At 37.9% G+C, this 27,079-nt stretch overlaps 1 protein-coding gene across 3 annotated transcripts in view; it reads right to left on the bottom strand.

The window, feature by feature from the left end:
• The window catches only part of GABRA2 (gamma-aminobutyric acid type A receptor subunit alpha2), a 65,233-nt gene extending 44,522 nt beyond the window's left edge, over positions 1–20,711 (bottom strand). The window contains exons 1-3 of one of the 3 annotated variants that reach the window (XM_074541548.1): positions 20,567–20,711; positions 19,869–19,957; positions 17,212–17,327 (exon numbers count right to left, since the gene is read on the bottom strand). In XM_074541548.1, coding sequence (XP_074397649.1) covers positions 17,212–17,327; positions 19,869–19,939 — 187 coding nt within the window. In that variant the 5' untranslated portion in view covers positions 19,940–19,957; positions 20,567–20,711. The other 2 variants (XM_005490047.4, XM_074541549.1) reach the window with 2 other exon arrangements.
• Between the last annotated feature and the right edge of the window lie 6,368 nt (positions 20,712–27,079).

The following is a 27,079-nucleotide window of genomic DNA, read 5'->3' as shown; positions in this document are numbered from 1 at the left end:
AAGCTTACCAGTTTAACTTCTGGAGCTTCTAGTATAATACTACTAAGTATCATATCAACAGCTGCACTCTTGATTCGCATTGGTGTAAATAAACCAGAATCAGACACTGCACTTAATTCCTCATAATTCCTTGTTCCTGTGTTGACTGGAACAAGAATATATTCTGGAGAAAATGTCTGGAGGAAGAGACAGGAGTTGAAAGCCAGTAGGCTTAGAGACCCCAACTGACTTAACTCTAAAGAGCTGATATCTATTAACAGATATTATATCACTTACTAAATTAAAGACAGCTCTATATAAAGTCTATCAGGGGCCCTCCAAAGGCCTATTAAGAACTTTCAAAATTCAGCAGCCCTGGAGAGCAGTACCATAAATACTATTATGTCATTTACACTAATAGAATACTTGGGCTGCATATAAGCCCACTTTTTTATTTCAGCAAAGCAGTATTCATTATTCTGAAATAATTAAAATTTGTTCAAAATGACAAGAATTTGCTATAAGAAAATAATTCAGTTAAATATTAGTGTTTCTTTAGAGATGAGTAAGACTTTTTGACCATCAGAAAAACACACTAACCTGGAAAAAAAGAATTTAGCTTAACTGTCAACACCCTTCTCTACTCTAGCAAAAAATATGACTTGTGAAAACATTCTCAGATATTTTTTTAGCTAAACTAACAGCTTTTTTAGGTGTAGGCTACCCACAAAATGTGCACAGAATGATATGTAGGCACATCTTAAACACAAATAATGTGATATATTATCACAATCAGTATTTACTCTTTGTGCTGTATGTAGAAGATGCTGGTGCGAACTGCCTTAGCATCATTACCAGATATCAAATGATGAAACAAAAAAATTGTGCTGAGAGAACATTTACACATTACTAAGATAATTTTCACATGTATATGACAAATTTGAGGCTTAACTCTCAGTGAAAAAGAAGAGTGCAGATCACACACATAAACGTTGTATTTACTACATTTTCTTCTCTCTCTCCCAAGTGACCTTTAATTTGCAAACCTTATTATTTCATATCACAAATTTAAATTTCCAAAGGGTCCTGTGAATGAAGAACTTTGGATATAAGTGACATTTCGGGTGCAGTTTTAACTTTATTTTATGCTTTCTCCACAAATTTGAGAAAGGTGCTCAAGAATAGTGCTAAAGACTGATTTTGGTGCTCAATTATGTCTTAAAGTATATTGGACAAGCTGCACAAAGTTATTTAAGCTCCAAGTTTCCATTTAAATCAATCAAAGTTAATCTGAATGTCTCTGTGGTCCAGATCATAATGACTAAGTTTTGCACTTATATTTGTCTGAATCCCCTTTATTCCCAAATTGCTGTCTAACACTGTCAGTACCTAAATTTCCCCGGCTGCTTATATTTCCACCTTAAGGCAAATATATCCCAATGCTGCCAAGCAGCCTAAAGAACTGGCTCTCAACCAAGTCCCAACGAGTTCCTCAAACTATAAATAATTACAAATTTACTGAGCCAGAAAGATTTCAAGAGAGAAAGCAAGAAAACAAGCAAGAGACTGATTCCACAGCCTCACAGTACTCATGGGATAGAACAGACTTAAACTGAAGCCTCTGCTCAAGATCTAATTATTTACACAAAGCAGAACAATTCCCTCCAAAGACTGAGGAAGCATGTTGTGTCTTAGAAAATTCACCTTTGTGGTCAAGACAGAACCTGACACACAGTCACTGAGTTCATGTCTCTGCTTTAAACTAGAGCATGCACTTGACAAGAGCTGCTCTCTGTTTTAGAAGTTTCCATTAAACCCAACCATCAGCTTCTCTCATGGCTCTTTTCAGGAAAGGAGGAATGACATGAGAGGGAACACCCCTGTGAATAGATGAAAAGGAGACTGGTAAAGTTTTCACACCCAAACTTGGTTGTTTCACATGTGTTGGTAAGGAAAGGCTTCAGCTGCTTGCTCCTCTTCAGCATTTTTAATTACTTAGCTTGACAGATTTCTACTCAGTTGATCAACTTTAAGAGCCACATTTGTAGACAGTTATGCCAACACCATCTCTGAGATGTGCCAACACGCCCAGCTTTGCTCATGTTCCACATAGGATGCCCAGCTGTTGGAAGCAATGAATTCCACTCTATCTGGGCTCCAGGAGATGTGGGAACTGACAAACCTAAGCCCTCAGTCTTGTGGGGCCAACTGGCCAAAGACCATGAATGCCTCTAAATGGCAGCAGGAAAAAAGAGATCTCAGTCCATGTTCTGACACATAGGTAGCTATTTTGTACAAATAAATAAGTAAAATATCTCCAACGGAAGAAGCCACTTTCTCAGAATGATCAAAAGCCCCATGCCTAAATAAAAGGTTTGGAAACTGGGAAATATGAATTCAGAACCCTTTTCCAAATCAAGTAGGGAGTAACTAAGATGTTTAATCTAGAATGTACTTTATCCCTGAGGAGAAGGCGCTGTACTGACTGGTGCAGCTCATATCACATTGGGCCAATCAACCATCCAGTGTCTTGCCTGAATCCTGCCACTACTTTAACATGAAAGAGATTTCAAACAACCCAAAAGTGCATAACTTAATTGGTTCTTTGCACTGGGAAAAGAAGATATTTACTCTCACTCATTACTGTTGAACTTCATAGGCTCTTGTCACCTCCGGCAACATTTTGACAATCTCAGAGGTATTGACTGCCAAGTGATTAAGAAAGCAATTAACTATCTAGACAGCTTTTTGGATTTTTCCCCTATCATTTAAACAGAGTATTCCTCCAATTTACAGGTTCATTGTAAAGGTATTAATACAATATGGATGCTTTCATTGTATAAACACTTGTAAAAGCTGGGTAATTATGAACATTAATGTTGACCATTAAAAAGGGAGAGACAAAATGCTGAAAAGAAGTAAATTAAGTCATTGGGAAGAACAATCTAAACACATGGGCATAAACTTGTTCCTATAAGACTACCATGAAATCCACCAAATCTCCCTTCTTCCCTCTTCATTACATCCTCACACACCATGAAGGAAAAAAAATAAAAACAAAAATAACTTAAAAGCATACAGCTCTAAAATAAACTACCAGTGTGAGAAATTTTTAGTTAAAGTTGCACAAAATGTTCAACAGAAACATGAAATTGAAAATATAGTTGAGTTTGGCTGGAAGAAATGTGATCTTGCTGAAACAGATTACTTAAATGTTGAAGTTAGAGGAATTTAGCTAGCACACAACAAGTTTGGCAGCAAACCAAAACCACATGTCACACAAATGAAAACTAAAACATCAGCACTAAATCTGGTCCCTTTAGACACTACAGCTTCCATCAGGATGAGGAGTGTTTATAATTACCAGGCTGAGTAATAAATATGACTGCTGCATTGTTTAGATCAACTGGATGAGCATGATGGAGCTAAAATGAACCAGACTGCCCCAACACTCTCTAAAGAATGAGACAGAGGAAGACAAAAAGAGCAAACAAGTCTGGAAGTCTGGAAGGGAGCAGACTTTGACAAAGCAGAGCAGTAATTATTTGAACTGACCTGAATTGGTGTCATCACACAAGTAGGGAGGGCAAAGTTATTACTCGCATGAGACCATATTTCTGTCTACTCTGCTCAGAGATTTGTGCTGCTAGAGAGAAAATCATAACGTGTAGGTAAGGCAGAAAAATTCCCAAAATTATTCCAGATTGCAGAAATTTATACTCAGAGGTCTTCATCTCTCTTCTTTTTTTTTAAATGTTTGAATTTTATGACCTCAGTACTTAGAGTCATCGAACACCTTGGCAAATTCTGCAGCATTACACTTCTAGGCTAATTTCAGGTTTAATCTCTGTGCTTTACTCCAAGTCATAGCATTTATAAATCATCCCATTTGATACACTCACTCTGACAGTCCCTCCTGCATTTCAAACCACATCTACCCCTAACAGCAGTATAATTTTTAAAAAGTAGCTGCTTCCAGTTTCTCTTTGCAGTCATAATGCAGCCAAGTCTGGGTTTCTTAACAAGTGATTTTATTGCATAGTGGCTATTGGCTCTTCAAAAACTTCACTTTTGTTGTTAGCCTATTTGCTTGCCCATCATTTACATAGGCCCAGCTGCTTTTCTAACCAAGATCACTCATTCTAGATTTTATCCAAATTAGATTTCAGAAGCCAGTTTGGTTCATATATATATATATATATATATATATATATTTATATAATATGTAACATGTCAACTTGCCAGTGAAAGTACAAGTTATGAAAGGATGCTGTCCTTCAGGACCTTCCAAAATTCTAAACATTAACAAAAACCCTAAATTTTTGTTATTTCCTGGAAAAACATCAGAAGTCTGCACCAAGCACTGGTAAAATGGCCACAGAATTCAGTGGATTGTCCAGGAAGCTGTGATAATACATTATCATAGAGCATAATACATAGAGCATAGATATACATATACATATACATATACATATACATATACATATACATATACATATACATATACTATATGCTCTATGCTCTATGTATGAACATTTCATTATTTGGCTACACTGCTTTCTCTAAGCTGAAACAGACACTGTCACAGTGCTTATTAGCCTTGTTAATTATTTAATGAGGAATGTGGGTAGCAGAGCCCACTGAAGTCAGTGAAAAAGTCTTTGCCTACTGACTACGAGCTTCAGCAGAAGCCTTTGGATTATGTCTGGCCAGCCACAGCAAAAAAGTTGCCACCCTGGAGCTGACAGAAACTGTGATGAAGCTCTGGGAAGGATTGTCTTGCTTGTTCTGGGGCAAGCACTCACATCACCAGAAGCTGGCATCTTCCCAAGGCTTGCAGCTATCAGAACAAAGTATGAAACTCACATGTTTCAAAGTCCCAAAGGCTGATGATGTCCTCTAGAGATCAACAGACATAAGAAAGCATTGAAAATGAAGATCCTTTCAGACAGATTAATTTTAATGTCTGTGCTTAGTGTCTGGGTATTACAGTCCTGGATTGTATAGTCATTAAAAATGGAGCTGCAGCTCTTTTATCTTTTGCTAGCCTTGTACTTTGCACTCAAGCATGACAGGAACCAATGGTAGAAAGAGGTAGTGCCTTTATTTAATAGAGCTGCATGTTAGTGGGCACTTTTAATGCATCTTTTTTGCAGCAGGATCCTCAAATATATTTTTCATATGTAATGCTGTATGAAATTCTATAATAGTATTTCAGAAGACTGTGATACCCTATTAAAAAAAAAATAAATTAGAGAGTGTTCTAATCCTTTTATCAACCAGGCAGCAGTTCCTATTTCAAGCCAGGTAAAATAACTATGAAAGACAGGAAATTAATGTTTGTCCAGACTACTCTATATTCTCAAAAAAGCTAGCCAGAGGAATTACTAAAATCACCCAGAGGTTGTGTGCATGTTAACACCCTAAATACCCGGCATGCTTAAGCACACGTAGACACACACTTCACTCGCACATTCCTGAGCGTCACAGCTGCTGAAACGCAGGGAAGGAAGGAGTACACTTATGGATTCAAGACACAGCACAAATCAGACTGGTTGCCAAGCAGCCTTTAATTTTTTATTAACATTTTTTGCCTGGCAGGACAACTCAGGGGATGGTCATGGGTAATAAGCTTCCTGCTAAACAGGACTCCTGACAAACAATGAGTTCATGGCTTGATCCAACAGTGAATCATTTTAATACTTCAACAAGCATCTCCCAAATAAGCAAAAAATATTGGCATGGGCAGCAATGAAGCAATTTTTAATTTCCATTTTAAGATGCTACAGAGTTGTCAGCTATTTTTCTGCTATCCAGTTAATACTAAAAAAGGTCTTAGTGTGTACAAGGAGTGTACTGTGGCACTCAAAAGTCCCACAGCTGAGTCACTAGAATGTCTCCAAGCTACTTTACAGATAACAGTGTTTCCCTGAATCTCCTCTAAAACATACTCCCAGGATACTCCCAGAGCTTGGATTAAGCAGCCTCAAATTTGTCTTTTATTTTCGCCTATGACAAGAGAATTTGCCTCTGGCTGTCCATGGAACTTTGAGAATCCACTAGGTTTCTATATGTGGAAAGACTATATATTTGGGACTGCAATCTGCTTGTAAAATTAAATCAATAGTTTGGAATTTTTACAGGCATAAATTAAAAAATAGAGTATTGTTTTTTTTTATTTGAAACAATGCATAATATGAGTTTAATCAGAACCCAGTTCTTTAAAGTGCATATTGTTTTAAGCAGAAACATTTGTGAAAATGCAGGTAATATCTACTGCAGATATTATTTTAAAACAGTCAATTACTTTAAAAATAGCATTATCATGCAGTAGCAAACCAGATTATCTATTCTTTTTTTTTCTTCTAATGGTCATTAAAGACAAAATGTCTAGTAAAAGCATAAAGAATTCTCTGACAGCTTTTAGCACCCAGCAGATGAAAAGGGATTATTAAAAATGTGACCATTTCCTTATCTCAAGTAACAGGCATTTATATTTCTCCTTTCTCATCTTTACTTATTTATTTATTTATTTATTTTCCCAGGTGGAAGTCTCTTCCCTTTTCCTTTCAGAAACTGCATGAGATGATGCAGTACCAAATTCACATTTAAAGATCTGGTAAAAAGAAGTTCACTGTTCAATGCTCAGTTAAAACTATTGACACAAACAAGTCCATGAAATGCTATGGAATGCCTTAGGATGGCAGAGTGGTTACATAAACACAGCACTGCATCTGTGACTAAAACCTTTGGTTTTCTCATTTATAAACACCACAATACAACCCTCTTCAGCTGCTTCTCATTCAGTGAGCCTTTAACTTATTATTTCAAATAGTGAGAAGAAACAGGCATCTACAGTAGCCTTCAGACTGTCACTCAGAATGACACATCTAGAACATTATGCTGGTGTATTAAGGGTAGGAACTGTCCCTTGAACCCATCTCTAAATTCTTGAATATAAACACAGACTTCCTCACCTGTTCCATTCCTTTTCTGCTCTCTGGTGTTGTGCTGAGAGGCTTACACACTTGCAAGAATGGAAGAAATAATAATAATAATAATAATAATAATAATAATAATAATAATAATAATAATAATAATAATAATAGTTCCCAATTTCCTAATAGAAGTCTGAGGAACCTATTGTCTTACAACAACTAAGAACGGATACAAGAAAGAAAAAGAGGGAATGTGTTGGAAGACAATTATCTCTTTTGGATGAGAGAATCAGCACCAAGCAATTGAGACAAACAAAGAAGAACTAGCAACATTCAGGGCAATCATTCACTCAGAACATACATTGCCTTCATGTAATCTTGCTATTTAAGAGATGGACAGTATGCAATTTTTTAAATTAAAACAGAAGAAGGTGCTAAATGAAGATAGGTAACTCCATGAAACTACTTTCACACCAAAGATCATAAATGCAAGCACTCTTGAAAATTTTACAGCATACACCACTTTTTAAACTGATTTATATTGAACCATATGTGAAGGTCAGTGGTCCATAGCACTGAATTTTATGTTCAATCAACTCTATTAGTCATAACACTACCAGATTGTAAAATACTTAATTTACAGTCTGTAGAAAAACATAGATTAAGCAGATGGAACATGGGACACCCAGGTTTTCCCAAACAAACTAGATAAGGACATGTGATCTCTACTGGTTTAACAAAAAAAAAATGCATGAGGAGGACCAAATATGTATGTATATACATTAAAAAATGAATGCAGTTTGGCCACACTAGATCCAATCTCTGCAGCTGCTCAACTTCACTGCAGTGTTCAATGTTCTCTGATGCACAATAATCCCAGGTAAGAGGGAAATTGATTTACATTTCTTTCACAGTGTTAAATGCTCTAATTATTAAATAGCCCTCAACATATGGCAAGGAATTAAGGAATGTAAATCAGGAGCCGTGTGCTACACAGTAATCACATAAATGGTTCCCAAATAGCAATACCACTTCTAGAAGATTAGCAGAATCATACTTTTGTGATTTACATACAATTTCCACAAACTAGTGGTGAAATACTCTGCATGATAAAGCAAACTATTAACTGGGTGACAGTGGTAAACAAAATTTATTTTGGCTTGTGATTAATTTCATTAGAGCATTAGCATGTAAAAAACAGATATAAAAATGTATTTAAAGATTAATATTGGGATATTAAAGTCCTTTGATTCTTATAATTAAAATTTATTAAACTTTTGACAGTATTAATTCAAAATATTCTGCTGATGCTTTAATTTAGCAGTTTGGTGAATAGTACAGCAACACATCCTCTATACCTGTTTCTTGAGATGGATGACTCATTGTTGAACAACTGTAATATCAGAAATTTAAATGCATGCATATACCATAATGATAACATTTCTTATCTATTCTACTTTCAAGCTTCCAAAGGATATTTGAAAAAACGATCATACAGCTGTTTAAATCTGCCAAGTTTTTTAAAAGGGGTCCATGGTTAGTATGACAATTTTATCTTCTTTCACTCGTCATCTCTTTTGTTCTGCCCTCCTTCCCTTTCCATATTTATTGCTCATAGTGGTTTTTCACCTTGGCTTGTATTACCCTAATGCTAGGTTGTTGAAAAAGAGCTTTTTTTTCTACTTCATATATGTTATTTGGAGTATTTAGAAGCTACTTTTAGATATTAATTGTAGCCATGAATATTAAAACCGACCAAAAATACTGGGGGAAAAAAAAAAAAGCCTGTGCTGTTTTTATATATAGACAATTACAATGTCCTCCTCTATGATCCTTTCTGATGAAATACCTCTATCTCTCTCTCCACACTATTAATTCTAAAAATTGGATGCACTAGATTGTGCATTGAAAAGGTCATTCTAAAAGACAGTCACGAAATGGTAGCATTGCAAGAAAACAGAAACAGGAATATGCAGCCAGGAGAACTGCCAGAAGCAACAGATCTGTCTCAGACCAGTCAACAGCACCTGAGAACTGTGCTGGCACAACAGGAAAACCATTTTATCTGTGGGTAAAGGATAATCTTTCTTTTCTACCCACCTAGGAGCCTGTCTTCACATCATTTCAACCTCCTCCATCCAGTTCCACTGGATAAGAAATCTTTGAGGCAGCTGGATGTCAGCAGCTGTATTACATCTACATGGCAGGTCTCACCTGGACTTAGCTAACTCTATATTTAGATGGAATTGGATACATTAATCAAATTTTGGTCAAAAAAGACAGTTGGGCATTTTTTATAAGAATGGACAAAATAGACAGGTATTTAGAAAAGAAAAAGGCAACATAAAAACAGAAGAATGAAACAAGAGGAGCCTTGGACGGTACCTTGGGGCACTTGAGAAGGGCAGTGATCAGAGGTTCCTGGATGCTTCCTGAGGAGGTGTTGATCTCTAGGATGCACAGTGTTGTGCAGCTTTTCACTTCCCTGTACATTGCTGAAGTAAACTGAAAAGGATTTGATGAAACACAGCACCTGTCCTTTAAAATACTGTCTTTTCACATATTTAACCCTTTTCAGGACTTCAGCATAAGGTAATAGTAGGAAAAATGTGGCTAAGACTATAAACAAGGATATTTCCTCTTCATTTTTGCAGATCTGTCTACCCAAAATCTTATATTTTTCAGTGGGCTCTTTATGAACAATAAGCTCAAGAGTTATACAACACTGTGCATCCTGCTGTTCTGAAGCAGTTTAAAACTTTCGTTTACACAGACTTTTCCTTCAGCTATATCTTCAAGATCTAATATACTAATTTTTTTTTTTACCTTTTCCAAGTAAGATGGAAGGCTGCAGCCATTATTTCAATGTCTTGCTGGCTGTCAGTTAAAGAATCTTAGAACAACTGAGTTTAAAAAGAACCTTTGGAAGGTCCAAAGCAGAGCAATCTCTAAAAACACAGGAAGTTACCCAAGTCATATTCTGTCAAATTGTGAGGGTCTCCACAAAGATGGAAATTCCACCACAACTCTGAGCAGTCATTATCTCTGTAACTGTTGAAAATCATCAGCATTGGCATAATAGTAATGAGTTATAATATAACTATAACAGTTACGAGTTTGCCTAGTAAAGCTAAGGAGGGGAAGAAAATAATTCTTCTTTTTTTGGTCCTTTTAGATTATGTCTCATGAATACACAGTATTGTTACACTGCTTTGCCACAATCAGGCCTTGAATGTAGCAGGAGCCCATTCTGCTATGCAGAATGAATGTCTTCTGGCAGTTTTTTCTTTATGGGTGCTAAAATACGGAAAATATATTTAAATGTATATTTACCATTACAGGGCTCAAGAACAAAGGTTATGAAAACCCCCAATCTTTTCTACACAAAGAAGTTGAAGGAGTTACACATGCCCATTTAATACCAAGTTTTTAGTTTTCATCGAAAATAAAATGTCAAAATTTGCCAATTAATTGTCTTGAAAGTTATGCTTCACTATTTGTTTAAATATTGGTTGTTGTCGCACAAGTAGAAATGAACACCACTAAATAGTGATGCCAGTCATACCACAGTGATATAATTGCCATTTTTCCTTAAATCAACCATCTTCCGAGGTTCACTTTTTTCACCTTTGTGGAGGGCAGTGTATTCCAAATATTGTCTGCATCCTATGCATCTAAACCCAAAATGTGAAAGACCATCAATGCTTTATTTTAAACTGATTTAATAGCTCTTCACCAAAATTTTCACAATATCTTTAGGCAATTATATAACTGAATAAGAGATCTCTATAGCTTCCTTCTTACACTCTTAATTAGCACTCTTTTTTTGGTATATCTTCCTTAAGAAAATATTTGAAATGTAATTCTCTGTGTGTCTCCTATAAAAAGAATATACAAAATTGGGTACTCCATGGGCACATCACACCAGTAAACATGAAAGGATTTCCCTGATATTCTTTATAAGTGCAACCCAGAATACTATTAATTTTGTATTACACAATCTCTTCATTTCTAAAGATTGAATAACACTTTTTTCATTGTAAGCAACATATACATTGATTACTACATTTTAAATTAACTTTTTGGTTGGTTAAAATCCCCTAGTAAAAACCCATGAAATCCATTAAAATACCCAAAGTTATCCTGGATGAATTTCTAATGTGCTTAAATATCTCTGAAAATGTTTTAGAGTTAGATTATTTAAATAATAATTGTATTTCCAATTCAGGTAGCTTTATGCAAATTGTATCATTACACAAGGGTAATAAAAACTTTGGAACTATGATATTGCATTCCTTCAGTACTTAGCTATTTAAACTAGTCAGCCTGAATGAGAAGTAGTTGTATATTTGAGACAGAAAAAAATCATCGCAAGATTTAATAAGATAAAAGGCCTTAGTGGAAAGCAGTCAACAATAGAATGCCTTGGATACCAACAAGACCACTGCTTCTCAACCCTTTGCTAAATAACCCAGAATAACTGCATCACAGATAAAATGTGATGGTTTTTATTTCTTTGTTTACCAAATCTGCCTGAAAAAAATGTTAGCACCCCATTGGTCTGATTTACATTGAGCACCAATGAGCTACAGAGAAATGTGCAGTATCTGCTTTCACAGCTTCCTTGCAGATAAGACAAAAGTAAGCAAAGCTCTAATTCAGCATTGGTGTCATCAGCAGTAATTCTAGCATTAGAAGCAAATGCTGATGCTTTGCCAGGAGAGAAAAAAAAAGTACTAAATATACATGTTCCGTGAACTGGGAGAGCCTCCCATACCAGCTCCTCTATGGGCACATATAACTACTGTACAGTACCTACATTTCTGTTAACTCATCTGGGGCAGAGCATTTGACTCTTTGGGATGGTGCTGATCAGGCCCTGGAGTTGGGTTCAATGATCCTTGTGGGTCCCTTCCAAATCAGCTTATTTTGTGATTCTGTGCAACACTTCCCCCAATTGCACTACCCTGCACAGCTGCAGCATTCATTTTATTTTTATGTCTTCACTGTTGATTTATTCACAGACTTCAAAAAATAAATAACCAAATAACCTCTGTCTAGCTACTCAGCCCTATCCTATACTAGACAAATTTTCTGGTTTGTTCTTAAGTATCAAAGAGGTTTCTGTAGGTTTTTTATTCTTCCTTTTTCCTAATAAATCATTCCCTGGAATGCTTATAGCTACTGAGTTAGTTCTGTTCTTGCATCTTAGCACTGTCTGCATGCCCTGGATAAGTTATTAATGAGATAATCATATCCTGTTCTGTATTGCTGCTCCATTTTTTACAAGGAATGCTTTTTGCCAATATAAATTATCCACAGCTCTAACATAAGTTTCTCACTGACTCCTCTGAAAGCACCATTATGGGCAGATTCCATGTGGCCCTTCCAGGTATGCCCAAAAGGGGAGCATACATACAGTAGTTTATCCCTTTGTGTCCCAGCATAGCTACAAGGACAGTGGGCTTTTAGGAGATGCAAGTGCTGCTCTGAATTTCTCTGCACTAGCACTGGCTAGCTGCACTCTGCACTAGCATTAGCACCATTTCCAAAATATTAACCTAGATCAAAGAAAGCCTAAGGAAGCAACCAGAACTGAGATGGGAAGCTGCACTTTTTCCCTTTAAAAACAGTAGTGGAAGATTTCTAGTAGTGCTCTGCAGAAAAAAAAAAAATAGACAAAGAACCTTCCTTTATGATAGTCAGAATTTGCATTAAGCATGTTTGGGGCTGACAAACATCACTAGGTTTGGCTAGGGGACTAGGGTCCCCCAGCTAGGGACTCCTATAGCTACAAACTCTTCCAAAGCTCATTAAAAACTCTGAATCACAGGGATATATAAATACAGTGCCCTAAATGCAACATATTCCAGATTATCAGCACATGACCATGGCTGTGTTTCCTGGCAACTGAAAACCTCCAACTATTTGATAAACACACACACACACACACACACACACACACACACACACATATATGGATACAGCTCTCCTGATCCGGGCAAGAGACAAATGTAATCTGTGAAAAAATGAGCTTCCCTTGCGCTCATATTGGTGAGCACATCACAAAACTTTTAATCACCAAATCTGATATTCTACATCATTACACTGATTCTATGCAATGAAATATCCAGTTCTCCAAAGATGAAAGATCACACCTGCAAGTGCTCATTGCTGACCATCTCTCTGATAGCAAGAGTCAGCAAGAATTCCCTTCAATTCTTTCCAGTTTTCCTGTTCAACTGATTTACAAAATGTTGGGAAAAAAGAGGATTTGGTCTGTCTGTGTGAGAAATGCAATGCAGATGCTTGCTTAAAGCAATCAGGACATTTGAAAGCAGAGATGGTTCCCTCAAAATAGATTCACAGTGCATTTAATTTTCACCTACCTACTGTCTTATCTTCCTCTTTTTTTAACAACCATCATTCAACTCTTTGGTTACAATAAGAATACCATTCCTGAAGCTGATGAGACTGACCACAGTTTGCAGAAGGATCCTGACATTTCCATAGATCTTTTCAACATCAATATGGCACTTGAAACTTTAGGCTATGAAGTCCAGTCTTCTGCCCTTGTAACTTCCCTTTTCTTTTGCTTTCTTGTTTGTTTGTTTCTTTTCTCCAACATTTTAGTTTTCTATTCAGTTCTGTTTTATAAGTTTCTGAGAGTAGAAAAGACAGAAATTCCTTAGCTGTTGGAAAGGCTAATTTCAGATGTGAGAAAGTAAAGAAGGCTGAATAACTTAGGGAGATAGTCACAATACTGAAGTATCCAGCATGACCATGTCTGTTCATGGGGCAGAGGAGAGCAGACCGATAATTCAATCACTTACAGATATTTTGGTTCCTTGCTTAGCTTTAGTGCCCATTCATGTGTGGATTTGCTTTCCTACATGCTAATAAAAAGCAAAAGATTTATGAAAAAATGTTAGCCTTATTGCAAACATTACAGCAAATAAAAAGAAGAAAATACCTTCTTTACTTGTACAAAGTCATAAACAATGAAGGTCTGTATGACTTGCCATTTGCATGGCTATATTTCATATAAATTAATGCTAATGATACAGGAAAATTTGGTTTGAAGTCAAACTTGTAATTTATTTTGATGACTAAACAGAAATGGCATGGAATGTTTGGGTAAAATGGTTCACTTCAGAGCTGAAAGTACAGTCAAGAGTGTTCCAGCTGCAATCCTGTGCTTAGCATAAAATGAGTACAGAGAAAATATTATCTTCCCTCAAATAAACCCATGCTCATGTCTATCAATACAGCAGGCTGGGGTATATAGCTAAGTCATATGAGATGTCTCTGGCTTCAGGGCATGGTGCAGTGTCATCTTCCCCCTGCCCACACCCATTTTGCAGGTCATTTCATCATTGTAGTGTTCATACATCGCTCAAGGATCCCAGCTGCTAGGATAGGCAACAGCCAGCAGCCAAAACCTGTTTATCTGACCGTGTACCACCAGTAAAAGTTAAACCTTCCTCAACAGCTTATAGAAAATAGTACTCTGTTTTGAATTGCATCAGTAAAGCATCAAGTTACATACTGTCAGTAGTCAGACTGTGTCCCAGGAAAATGAATTACAAATCTATCCCTTAATTCAAGAACAACCTCCAAATCAGACATTTATTTAGCTGAATTTAATATACAGACTTTCAAGAACACTGTACATTTCCCTTTTGTTGGTCACTAACTAGACAAACTGGTAATATCAACCCAAAACATTTCATTACTAAAGGAGCAGATTTTTACAATGAGCTAAATTCTTGCTGTAAGACATCTCTGAAAATGTCTTTCACAGCAAGTGAAAGTGGGCTGATGAACAGCTCTTGCTTTCAGACGACTTCAGAAAGATCTCAGACCCTGGACTATTTCTGTTGTAGCATGTTAGACCAGATTGTGATCCCAGTCATAGCAGTGATATGTGCACGACAATGCAAACTGCTATGCCAAAGTAAACATTCTGCTGCATTCAAATGAGCTATTTCAGACTCATATAAAGAGAAGTGAAACACAACTGAGACTAGGTATCTTAAATTAATGATGCGTGGCATGGTCAGAATGCAGTAATCTCTTGCAAAAACTCTTTTAGAAATTCCCGGGCTTACTAGGTACATAGTGTTAAAAAAAAGAAGGTTAATTATTTCCACATCTCTTTTCAGACTACAGGTCAGTATAGAAAAAGGAATAAACTGCTAGAAAATTCCTGAAATATGAAGCTAGATAATTACTAAGCACTATGTACAAAAGCCTTGTTTGGTATGTTTTGTATCATGAATTATCACAACTGCCATTTACAAGTGTTCTTTTAAACTGTAAGAATCCATCCATCCACAACTGAAGTATTCTTGAGGATTAAGATTAATGTGTCATGAATCACCACGGTTTAATATGCATGACACAGTTTCATTTCACACATATTCTGCATGGGTTGATTGCCATGTATACCAATATCAAACAGATGTTAATTCTTTAATTTTTTGTTCTCAGAGTATGTTTTAATTATCTATGAGGCTTTATAAAGAAAAAGAGGGAGGTTATTTTGAAGCAAATTTAGTGAAAAATAGAAAAATCCATTAGATCTGTACTTCATGTTCTCAAAAATATTATTTCAATATTAAAAAAAATGCTTGATATGCAAAGGAACTGCAGACTGCTCTCATTAAATGGCTCGTCCCTTGTAAGCAAGAAAACTTAGACTATTCTTCTAATAAAATGCATTATTTTAAAAGCCCTGTCAATTCAACACCTATTTGGTGATATGAAATGTTTCTGCAAGTCATTCTATGTTTATACTATGCGTAAATTCTTAAATTTGAGTATTTTGCAAAGAAATCAAAACTCCACGTAAAAAAATTACCATATAAATTCTGGCATCAACAGTGGTATAGGTCCCCTGTATCATCCAAATTAAGAAATCTTTATAATAAAATGAATATAAAATATTGTATATAATATTATTATATACAATATATACAATATAATAAATATTATATAATATTATAAATATATAATGAATATAAAATATTTCACAAGCTTTCACTGTACAGAGGCCAAAAATGGAAATGAAAAGACGTCCTAGTTTAAAAGCAATGCATAATGAGAAATCTGTTTCAGTCAGCGTCAGCTCCCACTTTCTGCTGTGTCAGATTCAAGCCACAATTCCCCAGGACCAGAACAGCAACAGAGCCACAGGTCAGGATGGAATAGTGTTGGATAAAAACTCTGAGCTTTAACTAATGCCTAATTTGATCAGAGCTGTTATTATAATTTCCATGGAAGTTGGAGTGTGTCTCTAGCTTTGGGCCTGATCTTCCTGAAATCAACAGGAACAGGAATGGCTCCTAAGTATTTTGTACTGGAATTAGCTTCACCAAGCTGAAAAAGTCTCCAGGCTGAAAATTACAATTACCAAAACTGTTACAAATAATAATAGGGGTAGTAGAAGTGTATATTTGAATCATACATGTCAATGTTAGATAGTATAAATACAGATAAACAATAGTAGTAGACAAAACATTGTCAAAACTGAGATATTCAGCCCCCCCTATGTCATAGATATTTTTCTGTACACAGTAATATTTTCAACACCACAAAAATTATTTAAATTTCTTGCCAATGTAACACATACTGACAAAAGATGGCATATTGCTTTAAAATCAAAATGTGAACTGACATTTTGAAAAATAACTGACAGTCATGGCACAAGAGTGCAGAGACCTCTGTCCTTCAATATTCTCTTTTTCTCTATTTTTTTTTTCCAAATGCTCAAATAAGTGCAAGGTGCCCAGAAATTAAATGTATATTACCAGTGACACCCCAATTCCAAAGAAGTCAAAATCACAACATTTTCACTGAACTTACTGGGCCAAGGAACGAATCTCAAATGTGGAATTTATACGCATCACACAAAACACTTGTGCAGATTTCTGAAAACATACACCTATCAGATTGCAGAGAATTAAGCCTGGATTCCTTGTTCAACCAAAATTCCCTGACTGGAATAACAGCTTTAGATGTTATTTTTGTTCACATTCTGTTTTACTATGTTAAAACACCAGATTTTTTCTTTTTACTTAAGATAAATGTGTGAAAATGCCTTCTTTCCATTCATAGATGTTATCTTCCTCAAACTTCAAATGATTCATCTGGGTGAATGTAGTTATAAATAATTTATCAAGATGCATACCAGTTGTTAGGGGGAAAAAAACCCCGAAGGAAGAATATCACTGCATAAAATCTGAACATTAAAATTGATTTTTTAAAATCAATCTTTAATTGGTTGTATTACCTCCTAATCCAGGTCTGAGGCGATTATCATAACCATCCAGAAGTCTGTCTAGAATTCTTGTAAAGATGGTGATGTTATTCTTAGCTTCGTCTTCCAGGGAGTCAGCCAGCACCGATCTAAATGGATATTTTACATTTTAGAAGGTGCTAAGTATGTTTTAACATACACTCAACATGCATGTTTTTCGGACTGGCCATTACTTGCTGCATTCCAACAGGAAAGGATTATTTACAGTATGCAAATACAGAATTTCTATACAACAAGTTCAGACATACTTATACATACAGAATACTACTTAAAATACCCAAGAAGTCATTTTCCAGTAGTCTGTACTTGCATGCATCATTGCATTACTGTGAGTGCTGCTTCCAGCTCCCCAAACACTGTTAGGCTGCGCTGGTGCAAAACCCTAGAAGAGCCTCCCAGGCTTTGGTGGCATGTCACTCCTGGGCTGATAACCAGGGTTCCCATGCACAAACCCATCTCCTTCCAGCTCCATCTTATCTGTGTTCACTTAGGCATATTCTATCTCTGGATAAATCCTGTGGATTTGCCTCCACCCAATGGTCATGTAATGTACATGACCAGAAGAACTAACATGAGGGAAAACTCCAGCGATCATGCTCAGGGAGTCCTCTGACGCCAGCAGTTGGTGGGAGGGAACACCAGCGCTGACTAGCAAGCTGCAGGGTAGCTGTGAACAGCCCTCATCTTTCTAAAATGCTATTTTGTCATAAAACACACTGTCTGATACTCCATCAGATGCAGACAAACCTTATAAATGCTGGATGGAAAAAGGAATCAAAAATGAAGTGTCAAGAAGAATCTGTAGAACACTGATGGTTTCAAAGTTCCCCAATAAAGAAAGAGACATTACATATGGATCAAATCTCTGTGGGACATGCTATAGGGGCTGGAATATGAACCTGCTGCCCAGCCAGCCATGGTGCCCCACAGTGCTCTGGAACCTGGGCACCCAGACCAACAGGGTTTGTGCCAGGGAAGCCCCGACACACAGAAAGCCTTACACATGCAAATGTTACCGTGCCAACACTTTTAAGCACCATGCATATGAAATACAGGAGCTCATCAGTCTTAACTTCTTAAAACCAGCACATTGCTATCAGGGAAGTAAAGCATCATGTGCTACGCACATTACCATTTATATCTTTTTCAGGTACCTAAATTTTTAACCCTAAATGTTTTTGAGTATTAATCATCTTGAAATGAAGGTATTCTGAATGCCATAATAGCAAGCATGTTTTCCTCCTCCTCCAAACCAAAAGTAGGTTTGGGTGATATTTTCTCTAAAGAAAGCTATAAAAGGATTAAAGACAAGGCTGTATGTTGGTCTCCAGCTCAATGGCATAAAGAAGAATTTAAATGTAAATCATTGCAGTCTGTGCTTTCCATCATATAAACCATAGAATCAACCCAAATCAGATAACTTATAAAGAACCCATGAAAATGTCGTGTGTGATTTTACTCATGGGTCAGTTTTTTCTTAGTTGCAATTACTGGATGGTTCCTTCTCGGTTTGTAAAATGTATCATTGTACTCATGGACTACCAGAGTACGTCTCTGCCGTTTTTAAGCTTCTTTTTGAGATGTAACAGTTTTTGAAACTCAAGATTCCACTAAAAATATTAGATCAATATAATTACATCAAATTAGTGTGGAATCTTGCAAACTTTACTCAGGCATAAAGTCTTTAATAACGCTTATAGTCTCTTTGACGTCAGTAAGATTACTCACTTGAGTAGGGTTTGCAGGATCTGGCCCACTGTGACTCAACTAATACTGCACCATAGTTAGGTATAAAGTGAAATAGAAAATATAGTTTCAGAAAATATTTTGTTCACTGAGAAACAAACAAAAATATTGGAGACATGTTAAATCATAGGAAACTTGCATTATATAGCATACAATCTTTACCACATTAGGACAAGACCTACTGCAGCCACAACCAAAGCAAGTGAATCAAAGTTACAAACTGCAATTAATTATTGTGTTTAGGGACTGTGAGCAACACAAAAGTATAATGTAATAAAAATTACTTGCTCTTATGCTGTCACTTTAGAAATTGAGAACTTTACACAACATAAGAAAAGTTGATTAATAAATGATGCTATTGTTTTATTATATGTGATTGTGAAGTTGTATGCTATCTCCACCTAGAGGTTTAAGGCTTAAGCATCATTTTGAATTCTATTATGTTTGACCAAAAAAAAAATCAAGGGAAAAAAAAAAGGCATGGCCATATTAATAAATATATGAGCATTATTTTAAGAACAGTGATTTGAAGTGAGACTTCATAAAAATCTATTTCTCCATTTTGTATGGTACAGAATCACAGTCATGCAGTAACTCAAGTCTTTAAGATCCAAAAAGGCATTTAAAGAAATTGTTATTTTAATGGTGGAATAAAGCATCAATTCACAAACCGTTTAAGGACAAGAGATCAGGCTTTTATGGTTCTTAAACTACATTCTACTGCATTTGCTCTCGAAACTATGTAATACTGCATTCAAAGAGCTAAGAAAGATTTTTTTTTTATTACGTTACTACATACTTTTATAGCCCCTCACACAAGCTTACCCTTAGCAGATTGTAACATACATGTTCGCACTGAACAACGAAACTAAATATCCTCTCACCTCGTTGGTAGCCACACCAATAAAACGAGAAGAACCAACTGCATCTCGGAGAGTGCCAGTTTCCTCTTCATCGCTGCTCTTTGCAAAACCTAACGGTGCAAGAAAAACACAAACCCACTCTCAGCCACAGTCAGTCTCCGCCAAGCAGTGCTTTCAACTTAAACCCGAGGAAAATATGTCACTTCACTGGAGAAAGGAAACCACTGGATTTCCTCAGCACTTTTCGGTACTAGCAACTTATTGTATCTCCATCTTTCCCAACGATCCTGCTCTGTGCAAGGAGGCAATGTATGATCAGAAGTGGCATGTGAGCCGGCGCATCAGATGCTTTCCTGTTCCGTGATGCGAAAGCCCCGAGACGAAAAGGAACAAAAAATAAAAGCCGCATGTATGGGAGGATGGGGGTTTAACCACCCCTCGCCTCACTACGGCACACCGCAGCCGGGGGGGCGGGCGGCAGGCAGAGTCATGCCATTCGCCGGGGCTCGGTGCGGGGACCGAGCGCGGGCGAGCCGCCCCCCGCCGCCGCCGAGCGCCCGGCACGTTTGACAGCTGCTCGGCGGAGCGCCGCCGGGGAGCGCGGGGGGCGCGGGGCGGCGGCGGGGGCAGCCCCGCAGGCTGACAAGTTGCGGAGAGCAGCAGAGCCCCCGACACGGGCGGGCGCTGCCGCCGCAGCAGGGGACCCCCGGGGACCCTACCTGGGAGCAGCGGGCGGGCGGGCGGGCTGGCGGCCGAGGCGGGGAGGGAGGGGAGAGGGAGGGAGGGAAGCGGGAGGGAGGGGAGGCGGGTGCCGCCTGCGAGCGGGGCAGGCGGCGGCGGGGAGCGCGGGGCGGCGGCGGCGGGCGCGGCCGGGACCGAGCGGGGACCGAGCGGCGGGCGCGCGCGCGCGTGCCCGCTCGTGCCGGGGCGCGGGGCTGCCCCGGGAGCCGTCACGGGGCCGCGCCCGCCGCCCCCGCGGCCCGGCCCTCACGGGACACGGCGGGCGCGGGGTCCCCGCCGAGGGGCATCGGCACCGGCACCGGCCCGGGGCGGCTTCCGCGGCCTCTGAGCCCGGAGCAGGCGGGCGCGGCAGCGTTGCCGGTGCGCGAACGAGAAACGGGGCGGAAAGCGGTCCCCGGAGCGGTACAAGACATTTTCCGTAGCCCTCCCTCCTCAGCCTGTCGGTCTCCTCCGGCCAAGCGCGCGTTCGGCGGGGCACAGCCCCGGAGCCGCCGCGCTGCCCCGGACTGCGGCGGGAGCGGGAGCCGCCAGCCCCGGCTCCCAGCCCGCTCCCGGCTGCCTCATTAACATTCCCTTCCCCGCTTGCCCACTGGCACAGTCTAATTGGAATGCAGAGAGAAGAAAAGTCTATCATTTAATGTAAGCTCAGGATGAAGGCAGACAAGGAAACAAACCTCTCTTGTATTTTTTTCCTTTTTTCCGCCTCAAATTGCATTACTTTCTGTTGTATTGTCTTTTAAAGCACGCTGCCCTCCTTTCGTATATGCAGTCCTTCTCTGGTAGTAATTGGATCGCTGCTGGGATTCATTCCCATTGATTTCAGGTTTTCCAGTACAAGTAGAACAGGACAGGCTCAATAATTAAAGATAAGGGTTTATATTTAGTGTACCCTCATTTTGCATTGTTAACTCGGAAATAATTAAATAACGCTGGCAATAATATTTCAGCCCTTTTTCTGCATTTTAAACCAATCCTCACCTATCTCCTTTCCTTTCAATCTCTAAACTGCCCAAAGCACCATCTCAATTATTCTCTCTTAATGTCACTGGCCCGCTTATTGTGTTTAACTGAAATTATTCTGATGAAGTTTGGTCCTGAATCAATACCACTCCCAACATGAACATGTGAAATAGGATGCACAGACATGGAAGGGGTCGGGGGGAGTGGGGGGACAAGGAGGGAGGAGAGGGAAATAGGAGGGAAGGAGAAGTCGGAAAAAAAAATAAGAAAAAAATTCTTAGGTTACCTATTGAATTGGGTGTTCCTGCTTCCTAATTGTTGTAGTTTGCAGTTGGTGGTGTCCTTGTTTCCTTCTCCTTTCATGGTTTAATGACTCCACAGTAGAGGATGAGAAACAGAAAAAGGAAGAAAAAAACTTGGGCAATCAAGACCATTTGTTCCTTCCAACTTAGAGATATTTTGTAACTTGGAGTAAAACTGAGAAGAGAGAGGGAATAATCTCAATGTCTTTGTTTTAGAATAACCTGTAAAATGACAGCCAAAACTATGGAAAATGACAAAGATAAGGACAGAGGAGCAAAAGCTGAAATCTGAAAAACACTCTTTCAGCAGCCATCTAACACTGGCTGTGTCTAAGACACAAGGCCCTCATGTCTCCATGTACAGATGTGAAAATGTGCTCTGTTCACTCTCAGTTAGGTATCTATGGTCAGTCCAAAGTCTTCTTTGGATTGCCTGTAAGCCCCACACATTAGGAATTAATAACTGATACTAGATGCAGAATCAACCCTCACAGTAAAGGAAACTAGTTTTAGCTACTTGTCCTAAGAAAAAGTGACTTCACAGATATCAAAATGGAGGGAGAAAAAGAATCACTGAAAGTGAAGTCTTCATGATTTATTCTTATATGAAACACATTATGTAATCCAAGCAGAATGATTTTTTTTCCACAGGTATTCATGCCATTCCTTTTCAAAGCACACTTCCAGTAATAATAATACTGAAGCTATCATCTAATTTTCAAATGTAAGTTGCATCAAAAAATTTTAAAAAACACATTCATTAAGGAGAGCAGTCACAGGGGCTCCTTGTTGCTGTAATAGCAGATTGTCACTCCTCAAAGGCCACACAGGGTAGGTATGTATTTATGCTGAGCTTGTGCTCGTAGATTTTCCCAAGGAAAATGTGCTAGTTTTTAGGCTCTAATCACAATTACCCATGATGTTCTTTGAGATTTACCATAGCTTCATGCATTGAAGTCATGCTTCAGATTAAACTTTTTAAATAACCCCTCATACCCATTTTAAACAAGTTGGACAGGCCTGTGAGGCATCCCAAATCACAGGAAAGCTAAGTACAGGGACAAACTATGTGGCAACATGAAAAATCAGAGGCAATATAATTACTAACAGAGAGAAGGGTTTTTCTGGTAGGCTCACATACTTACAGCCTGTGCTGCTGGTGAACTGCAAAGTATTTGGGGAGAAAGCTGTGGTATTGCTGGGCTGTTTTTGCTTTGTTGTGTTACATGCAAACATAGCTCAAATGTGTTAGCTCTAGGTGGTTAGGAAAAGTGTGTTTGAGCCCCCTCAGGTGCACAGTCAGCAGGGAACCTTTCTTCCCTTCTGCATTATTATTTCTGGTATGGTATTGAATGCTGTCTTTCATTATTGAATTTCAATTAACTCTAAGTGATATGCAGCGTCCATCATGTCACCAGGGTTTGTGAGACTCCCCTGAGTCCTGATGCAAGCACCCTGGAAGATGGGGAGCCATGGCCTTGGTTTGAATAGGACTTGAAATAGTACATAGAAAGGCAGCAGGTCTCCAAATTGTTACTTTCAAAGTATAAATAAAATATTTTACTTAAAAGGCTTTATTTCTTTTGTGTTATATTTGCTGCAATATATAAATAGAATTCAATCCCTATTTGGATATTTAAAAAATCTTAAAAACAAACAAAGGACCTTACAATCCTATTATTCCCCTCGCCAAGGATCTCAAAACTCTGCACAGGCTGATAAACGATGTTTCAGAATTCTTTTGTGAGACTGGAATGACTTCCTCTGTGAGCACAAATTGAATAGCAGGGTAGGTATGTGACATTTCATAACCATTTCTTAGAGTTTAGAGGTAATAGAAACACAGGAGAGGTTAAGCCAAGGCCTCAAGTCATTATCCAGACTGAAAAACACTAGATTGAATGCTTCCTTTAAAATTGTGCTTAAAAGAATCATCTATATGACAAAGTTACACCATCCTTCAGACAAAATAAATTACTCAAAAAAAATACCTCCAATTTGTAGCCACTAGGGAGGTCCCAGTAATCATTTTCTGTCATGGACATAATCAAGTAATGCAAAACAGAACTTAATACATAATTCCGATCTGGAGTACATTCTGCAGTATAGCATTTCCAGAAAAAAAATTGGCAGATTGAGGTAATCAGCATTTACTTTGTACTGCTTGAGAATAATCCCCACCCTTATATCTAGGCCAGCAGCACTCTGAGCTGTAAGGATATAAACAGTAATCACTGGAGTTAAATGATGTGATACATATGTGTGAAAATTGAAGTGATATATCAGAAATTTTTGTATGTGATAAGTGGATATTTTTAGTATAAATTCTGCTTTTTATAAATATTCTTATCTCTAAAAAGACATAAAGCATATTTAAATATATTAATTTTCTGATAGACTGTTTCATCCTTTTAAAATTTCTATTTCCATTAATTAAATAGTTAAATATAAGCTCAAGTGTTGATATTTATATCCAAGACATAATTTCTATGTAATTTTAAACATGTATGTTATCTTATTTCTGTAAATAATGATGAAATAAAATGCTGAGGGGGGGAATTAGTTTTTGACCCTAGACTGGCTCATCATAGAGGTACATGACTCCTAGTCTAAGAAAAAAGAAGGAAGAAGCTGGCTTTTTTCAGGAGCCCCTTAAAACCATGATGGAAATCAGATTTCTGTAAGAAGGTTCAGGTGTCCAAAACTCATCCTCCTTATGCAAAATTGCAGCACAAATTTCTAAGAGTTGAAATTATTTTGAGATGCGCCATCCATTACTAGATGCTAGTATAACAAGGAAACACAAAAAATTCTTCCAACTTTGCGCAGTACCCACCATTTTAAGTGTCTGAGTAACTTTTCAATTTGACTGAGTCACTTTCAGATTGGGAAGGGTTTCTGTGCTTGTCCAAAACTCTGGCTCTCATAGTCTTCCTCACTGAAGAGCAAGAGCAGAAGCAGAGGGCCGGTGCCAGTTTTATTTCAGCTGTGTGTAGTCGGCTTTAAGTTGCTTTCCAATGTGCCCTGAGAAGTTCAGCAGAAATGAGCTTTCCCACCTTAAATATTGATGAATGTTTCTTCTTTCCCAGGATTATACTTCTCCCAGATTTGAACCTTAAATACCAGATGAGGATTTTTAGCTTTCTCCAAACACAAAGATATCTACAGAAGGAGTGAGCAGAGAGTCTTTGCTGTCTATCAGGAGTAGTGAAACTTTCCTCATCCTTTTAGACTAGATCTTCCTTGGTGGGAGAAATGCAGGACAAGCGACAGAGGGCAACGTAACACATTTACCAGCTGGGACAGGAAAACTCCAGTAAATAGAACTGGCTAATCACTCTGGGTCTGAGTTGAGAGGGAGATCTGCTTTTATAACAGCAACACTTTTCTTCATCTGCAAATCCCTGTTTTTTGTTGTATAGCTTACAGCAAAATGAGACCTTTGCTTGAATAGACAAGGCAGAATGCTAGAAATGAAAATACATGTTAAATTGTTCTATAAATATAATAATTTTTGTGTTATTAGTATAAATACAGTTTATCTTTCACTTGAGTATTTACTGGACTCTGAAGATGTTTTTAAGGTAAAGCAACACACATCTATGGTGTTTCATGTCTCAGTTTGAGGCAAGTAGAACTTTTATTAGAAAGATAGAAATATACTTAATTTCAAAAAATCAGTGTTGATTTTGAAATGAAATTGATATTCAAAGAAAATTTTGCAAATTTATGGCCAGTTATAATCAACTCTTTTCCCAGGAATAGAAAGAAAGGACACTAAACTTCTGCCACTTTGTGTGGCCTAAAAAATTGCCATGTACTGACTTTGCAGCCTGGTAATATAAGGAATCATTTGTCAGTGGTTATCTTTGTTTCTGCAAAGGCCTCATCTCCCCTTGTCAATAGCTGATACTGGCCATCCTAAATAATGTTTGATGCGCATAAATTTCTCAATGACCACAGGGTCTGCCTAAGCCTCAGGGCCTCACACCGCTTCTTAGAGGATGTGCTTCTGCACATCTCTTTCCAGCACCATAATGCAGGCTGTAGGCAGATGACACGATTGAGCGGTGATATTTCTATGTTTAAAATTACTTCAATTCTGCTTCTGAGGATCTATTAACATAAAAGATCACTTAAAATAAGCAGAAAGCTAAATGGAGTATAGTATGACAAACAAAGGGATTGAGGAGGGATGAACTTTTCAGACAAACTGGTTCAAAAATACTGTCTTTTGTGAATAAGCACAAGTCACTCTAGAACAAGAAGCACAATACAGACCTTCAGATTGCCTGAAAATTGCTGAAATTGGCAGTTCTGGCAGTGCCAGGTTTTGAGCAGAAAATAATCATGGGGCATTTATTCCTACTAAGAGTGCCTTTAAATTTTAAATTTAAAATAATTGATGTCTTTCTAAATTCCTTGCAAAAAAAAATTCATCCTTTGGCCTTATTTCAGTTCTCCTCAAAAAAATGGCCAGAGTTCTGTTAGCAGTCTGTTCAATAACTGCTCCTAGTCAGGAATGCTTTTGTTCCTGATCCAAGACTACATTATCTTGGGTGGCAAAAAGTTTGCATTTTAAAAATGATTCTGCCTCCCAGGACTTCAAAGAGTTTCCTCCTGTCTTTTACTAATGTTAGCTAAAACACACACAAAGGTGTTCTTCTATCAGTAACAACAAATAATCCAAAGACAGTTCTAACATGAAATGTCTTGCCTAGCTTCAACAAGAACAACAACAACAACAAAAAATCACATCACTCCATACTTGTGTTAACACAAATGCAGCTTCTGCATCGATGGAGTCTAGGAGGAGAAATGTTGTGCTATGTCCCATGTTTTTTAGGGAAAAAAAAAAAGATAAACCATATAATTGCTAAGGAGTGTAGCTGTAGTTTATAACAGTCTGCTCACATTTTGCAGAAGCATGGAGCTATATATATCTGGGTTAATTAACTGCCATTACAGTATTTTTACGCATTTAAAAGAAGAATTCAGTTTTTCAGCACACTGCAGATGACATATTATGCAGGATGACAATTAAATCATAATATAGACAACTGCATAAACAAACTGCTGGATTTCATTGCTTGCTCTAAGTATTGCTGTTTCCTAAACTGCCCCTTGCTGCACCAACAGATAGAGAGATCAGAAAGTTTCCAAGCTGGGCAGAGGAGAACCACTCCAGGACCTGAAGAGGTGGTTAGGTGGTTAGATGGGTTCTCAGCC

Source organism: Zonotrichia albicollis, chromosome 5 (assembly GCF_047830755.1).
Source record: "Zonotrichia albicollis isolate bZonAlb1 chromosome 5, bZonAlb1.hap1, whole genome shotgun sequence".
In the NCBI taxonomy this organism is placed as follows: domain Eukaryota; kingdom Metazoa; phylum Chordata; class Aves; order Passeriformes; family Passerellidae; genus Zonotrichia; species Zonotrichia albicollis.
This window is presented reverse-complemented; position numbering and strand designations above follow the sequence as displayed.